Genomic DNA, 13130 nt, shown 5'->3' on the forward strand with positions numbered 1-13130 from the left:
GAAGGCGGAGGCTACAGTGAGCCAAGATCATGCCACTGCACTCCAGCCTGGGTGCAAGAGTGAGACTCTTGTCTCAGAAAAAACAAAAACAAACCAAAAAACAGGCTGGCTGGGCTCAGTGGCTCAGGCCTATAATCTCAGTACTTTGGGAGGCTGAGGCAGGTGGATCACCTGAGGTCAGGAGTTCAAGACCAGTCTGGCCAACATGGTGAAACCTCGTCTCTACTAAAAATACAAAAATTAGGCAGATGTGGTGGCAGGCACCTGTAATGCCAGCTACTCAGCAGGCTGAGGCAGGAGAATCACTTGAACCCGGGAGGCGGAGGCTTCAGTGAGCCAAGATCATGCCACTGCACTCCAGCCTGGGCGACAGAGTGAGACTCTGTCTCAAAATAAATAAATAAATAGAAGTAAATAAATAAAAAATAAAAAATTAGCCATGGGTGGTGGTACATGCCTGTGGTCTCAGCTACTTGAAAGGCTGAGGTGGGAGGACTGCTTAAGCCTGGGAGGCAGAGGCTGCACTGCAGCCGGAGCCACACAGTGAGACCATCTCCAGAAAAAAGAAGAAGAAAGCACCAAATAAGCTTACACATCTGCAAAATGCCTAGGACAGAAACTGGCACACATTAAGAGTGGGATAGCCTTTATTATCTCCATTGTATAGACGACAAAATGGAGGCCTCACCTTCTGCATCTCTGGGAATGGCAGCAATGAGTAACATTACTCTGTTCCAGGCACATAAAGGGGGAGGGAGGAACTGTACTCAGGTACTTCACACCTGAAAGCTCTGCTCTTAGCTACTACACCGTGCACAGTGTTGCAGAGCTAGGAACCAGCATTACTGGTGGCCAGATGTTACCCAGGGAGTGAGGGGTATGAAGGAGTGAATACTGTGAACAAGAAGCTGGAAGTAAAGACCCTACTGGGTGCCACTCCAAAGGCTGACAGTTCGCCTGGGTGACATGGAGTGTCGCCCATAAAGGAAGTCATCAGGGTTGAACCGAGCAGACACAGCAGAAATGGGCCCAGGGCTGGGCAGAGCATCCGGTTTATGCTGGAGGTCCCAGCCACAGGCCAGGGCTAGAGCAGAATGGGCCAGAGCACGGGCTCCAGGGGCAAATGCAGCTGAGCTACGGACTCACTCTAAAACCTTGGCAATGGGCTCTATCTCTCTGCACCTCAGTTTTCTCATCTGAAAAATGGGGACTAGAGAATAAGGAGATCAAACCTCACGGGGTTAATGAGGAGAGTCCATGTATCCAAAGCGTTCACCAGAACCTGGCACTCAACCAAGGAGAATTATTACTGCAAATGCGATTGCTATGGGCTCTGGAGGCAGCAGAGTGACTCGCGACCTGCCCACAGATGCTGGGCCTGCTACTCAGGAGTTTGCTGTGACACGGGCGGGGGGATCTGGAGGCAAACTGCCTAGGTCCTAATCCAACCCCCAGCCCCTGGAATGATCTTGGACGAGTTCCTTCAGTTTTCTGGCCTCAGTTTCCTTGCTGGTAAGAAAGGAAGTAATAACTATCTGGCTCCCAGAGTTGTGGCAATTCAGAGAGAACTTAAAGCGCTTGACACAGAGACAAACGTGCCCTGTTACTGGCAATATTATCATTGTGGCTAACCGTTAAATCGGGCCTAAGCACAGGGGCCATCGTCTGGCAGAATGTCACCGGCGATGTCGCAGACTCAGCATTAGGTGTACACGGTAGGGGTGTTAGCAGGGGTAGGTTGTGGACCCGAGGTCGGGCAACACCCTATGCCCTTTGCAGGGTACTGGAGTGTCCCCTTCCCAGGGGTGCCCCCGGGCCCAGCAAGGTGCAGAGACGTCCCCCGGGGGCGTCAGGTGCATTAGGCCGAGAGGTATCAGCCGGGCCGGCAGGGCCAGGGCCATCGCCCCGGACTTCCCGGACCCTCACCCGCCCAGCCCCCTGCCTCAGCTTCCTTTGGCTTCCCGGCGGCTCCTGAGGCTCGCAGTCCCCACAACAGGGCGGGCCGGGGCCGTTACCCCGGGTACGACGCGGAGGAGCCAGGACCCCACAGGAGGGAGGCACCGCTGCCGCCGCGCCCAAGAGGTGAGCTCGAGCCCTGCTTACGCGGGCCCGCGCGGTCCCGCCCCAGCCCCGACCCCCGCGGCACCTGAGCTGCGGCTCATGCGCTTCTCCCAGCCGGGCGGCAGCTTCTCCTCGTCCGCCATCTTCCCTCCTGCCGCAGCGCCTGCTCCGCCTCAGCCGCGCCGCCGGTCGCCCGCGCCCGCCCGCCGCCGCTGCCTATTGGCTAGACGCGCTCTGCAACGGGGCCTCGCGGCAACGCCCATTGGACGCCCCAACCGTCCGGATTGGCTTTCTGGCCTTCTATTGGGTAGAAGAGAGGTTGGGCGGACCCTCCCACGTTATCCCTTTGCCCCGCCCCCGGCCAGCCTCAGCCTGGCTCCGCCCACTCGCTCTCCTCGGCTCCTGAGTGGTCCGAAGCGACGCGGCCCCGCCCTTCTCAACGCCCTTTAGCGAGCGCCAAAAAACTCCCGACCCCTTCTTGGCGCGCCTCGCCGCAGAGCCCACCCAGGCGGGACAGAGCTTATGGATTGGCTAATGCAGCAGCAACTCCCGCCTTCCTGAGCCGTTCCCGAAGGTCCGCAAGCCCCCAGCCCTCTCATGCGGAAGCGTCTGGCTGCTGCGGAGGTAACGGCGGTCGAGGTGGTACTTGGGCGGGGCGGTGCTGCCTCTGCTGTTGCCATAGCAATGCAGTTGCCTTGGAGATGAGCACCTAAGTGCCCGATGCTTAAATTTGGCTCCTCCATCCTCCCTCATTCCACCTGTTTCCCCAGATGTCCAAAGCTAACCCAGCCTCTTTTATTTTTTGCAGGGCCAAACTTTTCCCTAGGCTCTGGACCCAAACGCCTTCCACATCTTTTGGAACCTGCTTACTTCCCTTATTCCTTCGCAGTCTGGCTCCTTCCTCCATCCTGGGTGACCAGTGGGTGCCGACATTGACATTCATATAAGAACATGGAGGAGGTGCAGGTGGGAGGAGATGAGCTCAGTTTTAGCCAACTTAAAATAGAGTCTGCAGAGCCCGTGGGACACAGAGGAGGTATTTGGGACCCAGGGTTCGGGAACTGTGGGTAGATATGGGAGTTGAAGACGCTGACAGCAAACAGTTCAACTACAGTTCACCTAGCATAGAACCCTATGTGACCGCTAAAAAGAATGAGGCTGAGTGAAGTGAACTCAGGGAAAACTGCCCACAACAAATTAGATGCAGGATGCAGTAGAAGGCTAAGAGAAGTCTAGAGCCAGACTTGGGTTTAAAGCCTGGCACTGCCACTTGCTATGTGACCTTGAACTGATTACTTAATGTTACTCTGTACTTTGGTTTCCCAATCTGCAAAGTGGGGATAAGCAATAATACATCCTTCTGTTTGATGTGAAGATTAAATAAATTAATCCACATAAAGCACTCAAGCCAGGCTCGGTGGCTCACACCCGTAATCCCAGCATTTTGGGAGGCCGAGGCGGGCAGACAACCTGAAGTCGAATTCAAGACCAGCCTGGTAACATGGTGAAACCCTGTCTTTACTAAAAATGCAAAAATTAGCCAGGCGTGGTAGCGGGCACCTTTAATCCCAGCTACTCGGGAGATTGAGACAGAAGAATTACTTGAACCTGGGAGGCAGAGGTTGCAGTGAGCCGTGATTGTGCCACTGCACTCCAACCTGGGCAACAGAGCGAGATTTCATCTCAAAAAAAAAAAAGGCGAGTGTGGTGGCGCACCTGTAATCTCAGCTACTCAGGAGGCTCAAGTGGGAGGATAGCTTGAGCCTCAGAGGTCGAGGGTGCAGTGAGGCTGTGATTATGCCACTGCACTCCAGTCTGGTTGACAGAGCAAGACCCCATGTAGAAAAAAAAAAAACCCACCTCCAAAAACAAAAAACAGTGCCTGGCCCATACCTAGGATATGTAGTGTTAACTGGTATTGTCTGCCGGGTGAAAAAGCAAGTCATAATATGGTACAGCAATTATAGTATGTATGAAAGAACAGCCTTTCGGCCGGAACCGCCATCTTCCAGTAATTTGCCAAAATGACGAACACAAAGGGAAAGAGGAGAGGCACCCGATATATGTTCTCTAGGCCTTTTAGAAAACATGGAGTTGTTCCTTTGGCCACGTATATGCGAATCTATAAGAAAGGTGATATCGTAGACATCAAGGGAATGGGTACCGTTCAAAAAGGAATGCCCCACAAGTGTTACCATGGCAAAACTGGGAGAGTCTACAACGTTACCCAGCATGCTGTTGGCATTGTTGTAAACAAACAAGTTAAGGGCAAGATTCTTGCCAAGAGAATTAATGTACGTATTGAGCACATTAAGCATTCTAAGAGCAGAGATAGCTTCCTGAAACGCGTGAAGGAAAATGATCAGAAAAAGAAGCCAAAGAGAAAGGTACCTGGGTTCAACTGAAGCGCCAGCCTGCTCCACCCAGAGAAGCACACTTTGTGAGAACCAATGGGAAGGAGCCTGAGCTGCTGTAACCTATTCCCTATGAATTCATGGCATAATAGGTGTTAAAAAAAAAAAATAAATAAAAGACCTCTGGGCTGAAAAAAAAGAAAAAAAAAAAAAAAAAAAAAAAAAAAAAAAGAAAAAAAGAAAAAAAAAAAGAAAAAAAAAAAAGAAAGAACAACAAAACCAAAGCAAAGGAAATTTACGAAGAGATCACTTATAGAAAGATATCAAAGATATAAAGCATAAAAAGCAAGCTGCTGAACAGTATGAGTATTAAATTATATATAATTATCAATTACCTGTTAAAAAATAAATAATATGCCAGGCACAGTGGCTCACGCCTGTAATCCCAGCACTTTGGGAGGCCGAGGCAGGCAGATCACAAGGTCAGGAAACCGAGACCATCTTAGCTAACATGGTGAAACCCCGTCTCTACTAAAAATACAAAAAATTAGCCCTGTGTGGTGGCACGTGCCTGTAGTCCCATCAGCTGCTTGGGAGGCTGAGGCAGAATCGCTTTAACCCGGGAGGCAGAGGTTGCAGTGAGCTAAGATCATGCCATTGCACTCCAGCCTGGGCGACAGAGCGAGACTCTATCTCAAAAATTAAATAAATAAATAAATAAATAAATAAATAAAAATAATATGTAATTATCACAATTATATAAAAACTATAGATTTATATCACTAAAAACTTCTGGATTCTTTCCAATATGTTAATGACTATCACTGGAGATGCAGGTGAAGGAAGAAATTAAGAATTTAAGTTTTAGGCTGGGCGTGGTGGCTCACACCAGCACTTTGGGAGGCCAAGGCGGGAGGATCACCTGAGGTCAGGAGTTCAAGACCAGCCTGGCCAACATGGTAAAACCCTGTCTCTACAAAAAATACAAAAATTAGCTGAGCATGGTGGAGGGAGCCTGTAATTCCAGCTACTCGGGAGGCCGAGGTAGGAGAAAGACATGAACCCAGGAGGTGGAGCTTGCTGTGAGCCGAGATCGCACCACTGCACTCCAACCTGGGTGACAGAGCGAGACTCTGTCTCAAAAAAAAAAAAGCGTAAGTTTTAATAGAACTTTTTTTTTTTTTTGAGACGGAGTCTCACGCTGTTGCCCAGGCTGGAGTGCAGTGGCGCGATCTCGGCTCACTGCAAGCTCCGCCTCCTGGGTTCACGCCATTCTCCTGCCTCAGCCTCCTGAGTAGCTAGGACTACAGGCGCCCGCCACCGCGCCCGGCTAATTTTTTTTTGTATTTTTAGTAGAGACGGGGTTTCACTGTGGTCTCGATCTCCTGACCTTGTGATCCGCCCGCCTCGGCCTCCCAAAGTGCTGGGATTACAGGCTTGAGCCACCGCGCCCGGCCAATAGAACATTTTTTACAAGCATGTATTAGCATAATAAAAATACACTTTTTTTTTGAGACGGAGTTTTGCTCTTGTTGCCCAGGCTGGAGTGCAGTGGCACTATCTCGACTCACTGCAACCTCCACCTCCCTCGTTCATGCAATTCTCCTGCCTCAGCCTCCTGAGTAGCGAGGATTACTGGCATGCGCCACCATGCCCGGCTAATTTTGTATTTTTAGTAGAGATGGGGTTTCTCCATGTTGGTCAGGCTGGTCTCGAACTCCTGACCTCAGGTGATCCACCCACCTCGGCCTCCCAAAGTGCTGGGATTTTGGCCACTGCACCTGGGCAAAAAGATACTTTTTTAAAAAAATAATTTTAGACATGGGCAGTTAGAAAAACAGTGGGGTTTTCATGTACGCTTCACCCAGCCTTCCGTAATATTAGTGTCTTAAATAAATAATAGAACAAAATTCTCAACCAGTAGGGACTTTGTTTCCCAAGGGACATTTGGCAACATCTTGATACATTTTTGGTTATTACAATATCTTCAGACATTTTGGAGCAGGAGATGCTACTGGCTACTGGCATTTAGTATTATATGCCAAGGATGCTGCTAACATCCTGCAAGGCACAGCCCCAACCAAAAGAATTATCCAACCCAAGGGCTGGGCGTGGTGGCTCACACCTGTAATCCAGGGCTTTGGAAGGCCAAGGCAGGAGGATTGCTTGAACCGGGAGTCTGGGACAAGCCTGGGCAATATGGCAAGACCCCATCTCTACAAAAATTCACTGGGTGTGGTGGCACGTGCCTGTAATCCCAGCTACTTGGAAGGCTGAGGTGGGAAGATCTTGAGTCTAGGAGTTAAGAGGCTGCAATTAGCCATAAGCTTCCCACTGCACTCCAGCCTGGGTGACAGAATGAGACTGTCTCAAAAAAAAAAAAAAAAAAAAAAAAAAAAAAAAGGCCGGGCACAGTGGCTCACGCCTGTAATCCCAGCACTTTGGAAGGCCAAGGTGGGTGGATCACGAGGTCAGGAGTTCAAGTCCAGCCTGGCCAAGATGGTCAAAACCCATCTCTACTAAAAATACAAAAATTAGCTAGGCGTGGGCAGGCGCCTGTAATCCCAGCTACTCGGGAGGCTGAGGCGGAGAATTGCTTGAACCCAGGGAGTGGAGGTTTCAGTGAGCCAAGATCGTGCCACTGCACTCCAGCCTGGGTGACACAGCGAGACTCTGTCTCAAAAAAAAAAAAAAAAAATCCAACCCAAAAAGGTCAACAATGCCAAAGCTCAGAAACCCTGCCATAATATAATTATCAACACTAAGAGACCAATATCAATATAATACTATTAACTAAACCACAAATTCCACCCCCGGTCCTGTTATCCCACTAGTGTTCTCTTTATGTTTCAGGGTGGGTGCTCACTGCTACTGGAGTGTCACTGTTTCTGGTCCCTCGAAGTGGACAGAGCAAGGAAATATATATATATGTATACACACATCTATAGGTACTAATATATCTATTAAACAAAAACCTTGAATTCAGACTGATGCCTCCAAATCCAATCCTACAAGGTTCATTTTAAGCACTCCCATCTCCTGTTTTATTTGTAACTTCCTTCTCCACAGTGAGACACCCAGCTCTCTTATTTGTTCAACCCTGTTTGTGTGTATTACATGGGCCCATATGCCCAGACCTACAAAAGTAGTTTCAAAATTGCTAAATCATGGCTGGCCTAAGGGCTCACACCTGTAATCCCAGCACCTTGGGAGGCTAAGGCGGGCGGATCACTTGAGCTCAGGCGTTTGAGACTAGCCTGGTCAACATGGTGAAACCCCATCTCTGCTGGAAATACAAAAAATTAGCCAGGTGTGGTGGCTCCTGCCTGTAGTCCTAGGTACTTGGGAGGCTGAGGCAGGAGAATCGCTTGAACCTGGCAGGCAGAGGTTGTAGTGAGCCGAGATTGCATCATTGCACCCTAGCCTGGGCAAAAAGAGCAAAACTCCATCTCACAAAATAATAATAATCAAAAATAATAATTAAAAAAAATAAAGCATAGAAAAGCAAACTGTGGAATGGCATATAAATATTACAGAACATATGATTATCCCCGTATGATGAAAACTCTAGGTCATTTCAGAAAGTTTCTAGAGTCACTTAAATGTATTAATGCTCACCACTGGTGGGAGGAGTGGTATAAAGAAATAAGAAATTCAGGGCTGGGCGCAGTGGCTCACGCCTGTAATCCCAGCACTGTGGGAGGCTGAGGCGAACAGATCACGAGGTCAGGAGATCGAGACCATCATGGCTAACATGGTGAAACCCCAGCTCTACTAAAAAAATTAGCTGGGCGTGGTGGCATGCACCTATAACTTCCAGCTACTCAGGAGGCTGAGACAAAAGGATTACATGCTAAGGATCAATCAAAATTCAAATGTAGCTGGGCGCGGTGGCTCAAGCCTGTAATCCCAGCACTTTGGGAGGCCGAGACGGGTGGATCACGAGGTCAGGAGATCGAGACCATCCTGGCTAACATGGTGAAACCCTGTCTCTACTAAAAATACAAAAAACTAGCCGGGCGAGGTGGCGGGCGCCTATAGTCCCAGCTACTCGGGAGGCTGAGGCAGGAGAATGGCGTGAACCCAGGAGGCGGAGCTTGCAGTGAGCTGAGATCCGGCCACTGCACTCCAGCCTGGGCGATAGAGCGAGACTCCGTCTCAAAAAAAAAAAGAAAATTCAAATCTAAGCCGGGTGCAGTGGCTCATGCCTGTAATCCCAGCACTTTGGGAGGCCGAGGCAGGCGGATCACGAGGTCGGGAGATCGAGACCATCCTGGCTAACTCGGTGAAACCCCGTCTCTATAAAAAAAATACAAAAAATTAGCCGGGTGTGGTGGTGGGCACCTGTAGTCCCAGCTACCCGGGAGGCTGAGGCAGGAGAATGGCGTGAACCCGGGAGGCGGAGCTTGCAGTGAGCGGAGATCGCACCACTGCACTGCAGCCTGGGCTGACTCCATCTCAAAAAAAAAAAAAAAATTCAAATCTAGTTGGTCTGACTCTTGAGGCTGAGCTCACGTAGCCACACTTATAGTGCCACACTGTCTGCTATCACGTTATTTTTGTCTTGAAAAGAAGTGCCAGGGCCAAGCATGATGGCTCACACCTATAATCTCAGTACTTTGGGAGGCCAAGGCTGGACGATCGTCTGAGGTCAGGAGTTCAAGACCATCCTGGGCAACACAGGGATACCCTGTCTCTACAAAAAATTTTACATGGTATGTAATCCCAGCACTCAAGTGAGGCAGGAGAATTGCTTGAATCCAGGAGGCAGAGCTTGCACTGCACTCCAGCCTGGGTGATAGAGCGAGACTCTGTCTCAAAAAAAAATAAAAATAAAAAAGTTTTAGCAGGCATGGTGGTACACACCGCCCAGCTACTTGGGAGGCTGATGCAGGAGGACTGTGTGAGTCCACTTCAGGGCTGCAGTGGGCTATGATCGCACCACTGCATTCCAGCCTGGGTGAAAGAGCAAGACCCTGTCTTAAAAAAAAAATGGTGCCAGGAACTGTGGATGTTTAAACATGCTTTAAACTCATCTATACCTCCTCAGGTCTGTGTGATTTCAGAATCTTAATTCCTAACAATTCCATCTACTGTCATGACCTGGAGGCTCTTTGGTCTATTAGGGTGATAATAATCCCAGCGTCTCTTGACCTTCAGACACCCACAGCAAACCCCAGAGCTCTCTCTGGGCTCCTACACAGACTCCCAGCCTGCTGGTCTACTCTGCCCTCATGGATCCAGTTGATCTGGAGCTCTTATTTCAGCAGGTACATACTGATGGTGCAGTGATGACCTAACAGCGACCAATCCATCCATCACTAGACAGCTCTCATGCAAAGAGACAGCAACAAAGCAACATCTAAGTCTTTATTAAGGTGAGTTTTTACAAACAAGCATCTATCCCAGTGTGGGGGATGAGGATGGGAAAGGAGAGCAGGGCAGCAGGAAGATGAGGATTCTCATCTATTGGTAATAAAGCTCCAGGTTCATCCCATCGTGGATTTCATCTGAAGGAAAGGTGTTAAGGAATCCTGACTCTGGCTTCCATCCCCACCCCTCTCATCCATTCACAGCTGGGTCAGGGTGGCCTGAGGTCTCAGTTCAGGGCTAAGGAAGCCCATTTTGGACCAGGCCATTTTTATTTGGAGAGAACTGAAACTTTACCAAAAAATTTCTGGCTGGGTGCAGTGGCTCACGCCTGTAATCCCAGCACTTTGGGAAGCTGAAGCAGGTGGATCACTTGATGTCAGGAGTTTGAGACCAGCCTGGCCAACACTGTGATGTTTAAACACAGTGAAAACCCATCTCTACTAAAAATACAAAAAAGTTAGCTGGGTGTGGTGGTGGGCACCTGTAATCCCAGCTACTTGGAGGGCTGAGACAGGAGAATCGCTTACACCCAGGAGGTAGAGGCTGCAGTGAGCCAAGATTGTGCCACTGTACTCCAGCCTGGGCAACAACAGCAAAACTCCATCTCAAAAAAAAAAAAGTTTCTGTTCCTTCTAGGCCAAGTGTAGTGACTCATGGCTATAATCCTAGCACTTTGGGAGGCCGAGGCGGGAGGATCACTTGAGGCCAGGAGTTCGAGACTAGCCTGGAAAATGTGGCAGAACCCCATCTCTACTAAAAATACAAAAACTAGCAAGGAGTGGTGGCACAGGCCTGTAATCCCAACTACTTGGGAGGCTGAGGCAGAATTGCTTGAACTCGGGAGGTGAAGGTTGCAGTGGACCAAGACCGCGCCACTGCACTCCAGCCTGGGCAACAGAGCGAGACTGTCTCAAAAAAATAAATAAAATAAAAATTCAAAAAGTTTCTGTTCCTTCTGCACAATAGATATACCTAAGTCTCACCCCACCCTGACCTACTGTCCAGCACTCAGGTGGAGGTCAGTAATAAATATTTTGAACTTGAAGTCAAACTTTCACCAACTACCCTCTCCCCAACCAAATAATTACATAGCTCCCATGTTCTTCTTCTTTTTTTTTTTTTTGAGACAGTCTTCGCTATGTTGCCTAGGATGGAGTGCAGTGGCACGATGTCGGTTCACTGCAAGCTCCGCCTCCCCGGTTCAAGCCATTCTCCTGCCTCAGCCTCCCGAGCAGCTGGGACTACAGGCGCCCGCCACTATGCCCGGCTAATTTTTTTGTATTTTTTAGTAGAGACGGGGTTTCACCGTGTTAGCCAGGATGGTCTCGATCTCCTCACCTTATGATCTGCCTACCTCGGCCTCCCAAAGTGCCGGGATTACAGGCGTGAGCCACCGCGCCCAGCCTAGCTCCCACTTTCTAAGTGCTCACCATGTGCCACGTACTAAGTTAAACACTTAATAAACATTATCTCATGCAGACTTTAGTTTGGAACGAAGATAACCGAGGCTGGGTATGTAGATGCTTCCTCAAGAAGTCACACAAAGGATACAGTCCCCCAGAGACACGTGGTCCTTAAAAATCGTGTACCTAAGGAAAAGAGACATTTCAGAGATAAGGCTAAGTAGGCTCTTCAGCCTGGAGGCCGAATGAGGTAGCCCAGCCTAAGCAAAGGGCTGCTTGCAGCGCTCCCCCAAACCAAAACCTTCCGGCCTAGTCCAGTCCACCCAGTGGCTCTACTGCTGCACTCACCACTTCTTCAGGACAATCTTGTTCCAACGGGTGCCAGTTTGGGCTGCAATCAGCTTCTTAAGGTCCCCGATAGTATCATCCGTGCTGGGCGCAGAGGAGTTAAGGCAAATGCGAGCGGTAGAACGAGGAAGAGGACATTCCAGGGCTGAATACCATCTGCCAGGACCCCATCCGCCCCCTCTCCCGGGTTTAACTAAAACCATCCGACAACAGATTGAGTTGCCTGCCTCACGCCAAGCACCCCTGCGAGTACCTCTGCCTCTCGGCTGCCAGTGGATACTTGCATTTAACGCGGACCTTCTTCCCCAGACGGTCGTTGCAAACAACCTCGATCATCCTAGCTGGAGCTACACAGAGCAGTGGGGTGGGAAGTAGCAAAATCAGAGCTTCGGGCGTCTCCCAGACCCAGAAGCCCCAGCCTACAAGTCTCCCAGTCCCAGGCCCTAAAATTCTCGGTTACTGAGCCTTCCGTTCTGCTCCCAACCCCCCGCACTCGAATACTCCCAGGCCAAGTCCCCTGTCCCAGGGCCGCGAACCCCAGGCAGCCGCGCATCCGCCCCTTCTCGACGCCTGAATGCCCTGACACAAAACTCCCTGGCCTCACCTCCCACCGACCCCAGACCCTGGGTGGCTGGGTCGCGACAGCTTTCCCCAACTCCGAGCCTCTCCGCTTGACCCCCTCACCTCGAATCGCCTCGAACCTGCCGACGCCACTAGCTCCTCACCCGAGCGCAGAACCCCGGCTGCAGTTGACGCTGGGAACCAGAAGCGGAAGTAAAAATGCGGGGCCGGAAGTCCCGCCCCTAGCCAGGCGGTGTGGTCAACACTGGCTCAGGTTCTTCCGGGTCTGCATTCTGTTGTGTGTTTGCGGTTCACAAGTACGGTTTCCGTGACCCAAGGCTTGGCAGGGGGACGCCTGCGGTAGGCGCGTGGGGTACAGAGGGGGGTCTTGGCGGGTGTGGGGCCGGGGAAAGGGCGTGGAGCGAGAGCCAGAGGTCCGGCGCTGGCCCCAGCTCTTTTTAAGTCATTGTTGCAGGGAGACTTGGTCACATGGTGGGACACCAGAGGGTCCCGGGGGTGGGGGCCCGAAGCCTCTTTATGCGGGTACTAGGAGCGAGGGCGGAGGGAGTAGGGGGAGCGAATTCTGCAGTCATCCCTTCTGACCCCCTGGGTTCATTCAGGGCTGGGCGTCTTGAGCATTTTGCTCACCTCTGCCCTCTGGCCATCGCATTCCCCCGGGATGCGGACTCCAGTCAATAGGCGAAGCTGGATCCTGGACTAGACTCTACGCTGCCCAATAGCTGCTGTTACCGCACAGTTGCAGGCTCTTGGTGCCCCGAACAAAAATTTGAACGAGTCACACAGAGATAGCAAAGCAGCAAGTTTATTAAGCACAGTATTCCACTCTCGGAGGGGAGAGCGGAGTGACCTCTGCGAGATAAGATCAGCCCCAGCTTGGTGTAGTTTGGGTCTTTTTTTTTTTTTTTCCCGACGTAGTCTCGCTGTGTTGCCCAGGCTGGAGTGCAATGGTGCGGTCTCGGCTCACTGCAGCCTTCGCCTTCCGAGTAGCTGGGATTACAGGCGCCCGCCA

The 13130-nt window shown here is 50.7% G+C and overlaps 3 protein-coding genes across 54 annotated transcripts in view; 1 reads left to right on the forward strand and 2 right to left on the reverse strand.

Annotated features, from left to right (window-relative positions):
* The window catches only part of LOC126942872 (NADH dehydrogenase [ubiquinone] 1 alpha subcomplex subunit 3-like), a 157180-nt gene that overhangs the window by 142045 nt on the left and 2005 nt on the right, over positions 1-13130 (forward strand). The window lies entirely within an intron of this gene.
* PIN1 (peptidylprolyl cis/trans isomerase, NIMA-interacting 1) overlaps positions 1-13130 on the reverse strand; it is a 429836-nt gene that overhangs the window by 12545 nt on the left and 404161 nt on the right. For 22 of the 50 annotated variants that reach the window (XM_050770798.1, XM_050770809.1, XM_050770796.1 and 19 more), the window contains exon 2: positions 2147-2219. In XM_050770798.1, the coding sequence (XP_050626755.1) occupies positions 2147-2204 (58 nt within the window). In that variant the 5' untranslated portion in view covers positions 2205-2219. Of the gene's footprint in view, positions 1-2146; positions 2232-2486; positions 2491-7226; positions 7231-12022; positions 12027-12339; positions 12344-13130 lie in introns of those variants that run through there. The other 28 variants (XM_050770786.1, XM_050770790.1, XM_050770827.1 and 25 more) reach the window with 7 other exon arrangements.
* Positions 9772-12328, reverse strand: UBL5 (ubiquitin like 5). 2 transcript variants are annotated; one of them, XM_050770998.1, is made up of 5 exons: positions 12224-12328; positions 11820-11886; positions 11540-11623; positions 11340-11377; positions 9772-9925 (listed from the first exon to the last, which is right to left on the reverse strand). In XM_050770998.1, exons 2-5 carry the CDS (start codon positions 11873-11875, stop codon positions 9882-9884), a joined length of 222 nt encoding a protein of 73 aa, XP_050626955.1. In that variant the 5' UTR covers positions 11876-11886; positions 12224-12328; the 3' UTR covers positions 9772-9881. The 2 variants fall into 2 exon arrangements, with proteins under 2 accessions (XP_050626955.1, XP_050626953.1); XM_050770996.1 differs by having other exon boundaries at positions 11540-11886; positions 12224-12307.

The sequence above is a fragment of the Macaca thibetana genome, chromosome 19 (genome assembly GCF_024542745.1).
Source record: "Macaca thibetana thibetana isolate TM-01 chromosome 19, ASM2454274v1, whole genome shotgun sequence".
Lineage (NCBI taxonomy): Eukaryota > Metazoa > Chordata > Mammalia > Primates > Cercopithecidae > Macaca > Macaca thibetana.

Coding starts and splice junctions, on each gene's coding strand:
- UBL5 (XM_050770996.1), bottom strand. CDS start 11,742: ATGGTTTTAGTTAAACCCGGGAGAGGGGGCGGATGGGGTCCTGGCAGA. Junction 11,378..11,539: donor AAGATTGTCCTGAAGAAGTG/GTGAGTGCAGCA, acceptor TCTTTTCCTTAG/GTACACGATTTTTAAGGACC. Junction 9,926..11,339: donor CCACGTGTCTCTGGGGGACT/GTATCCTTTGTG, acceptor CCTTTCCTTCAG/ATGAAATCCACGATGGGATG.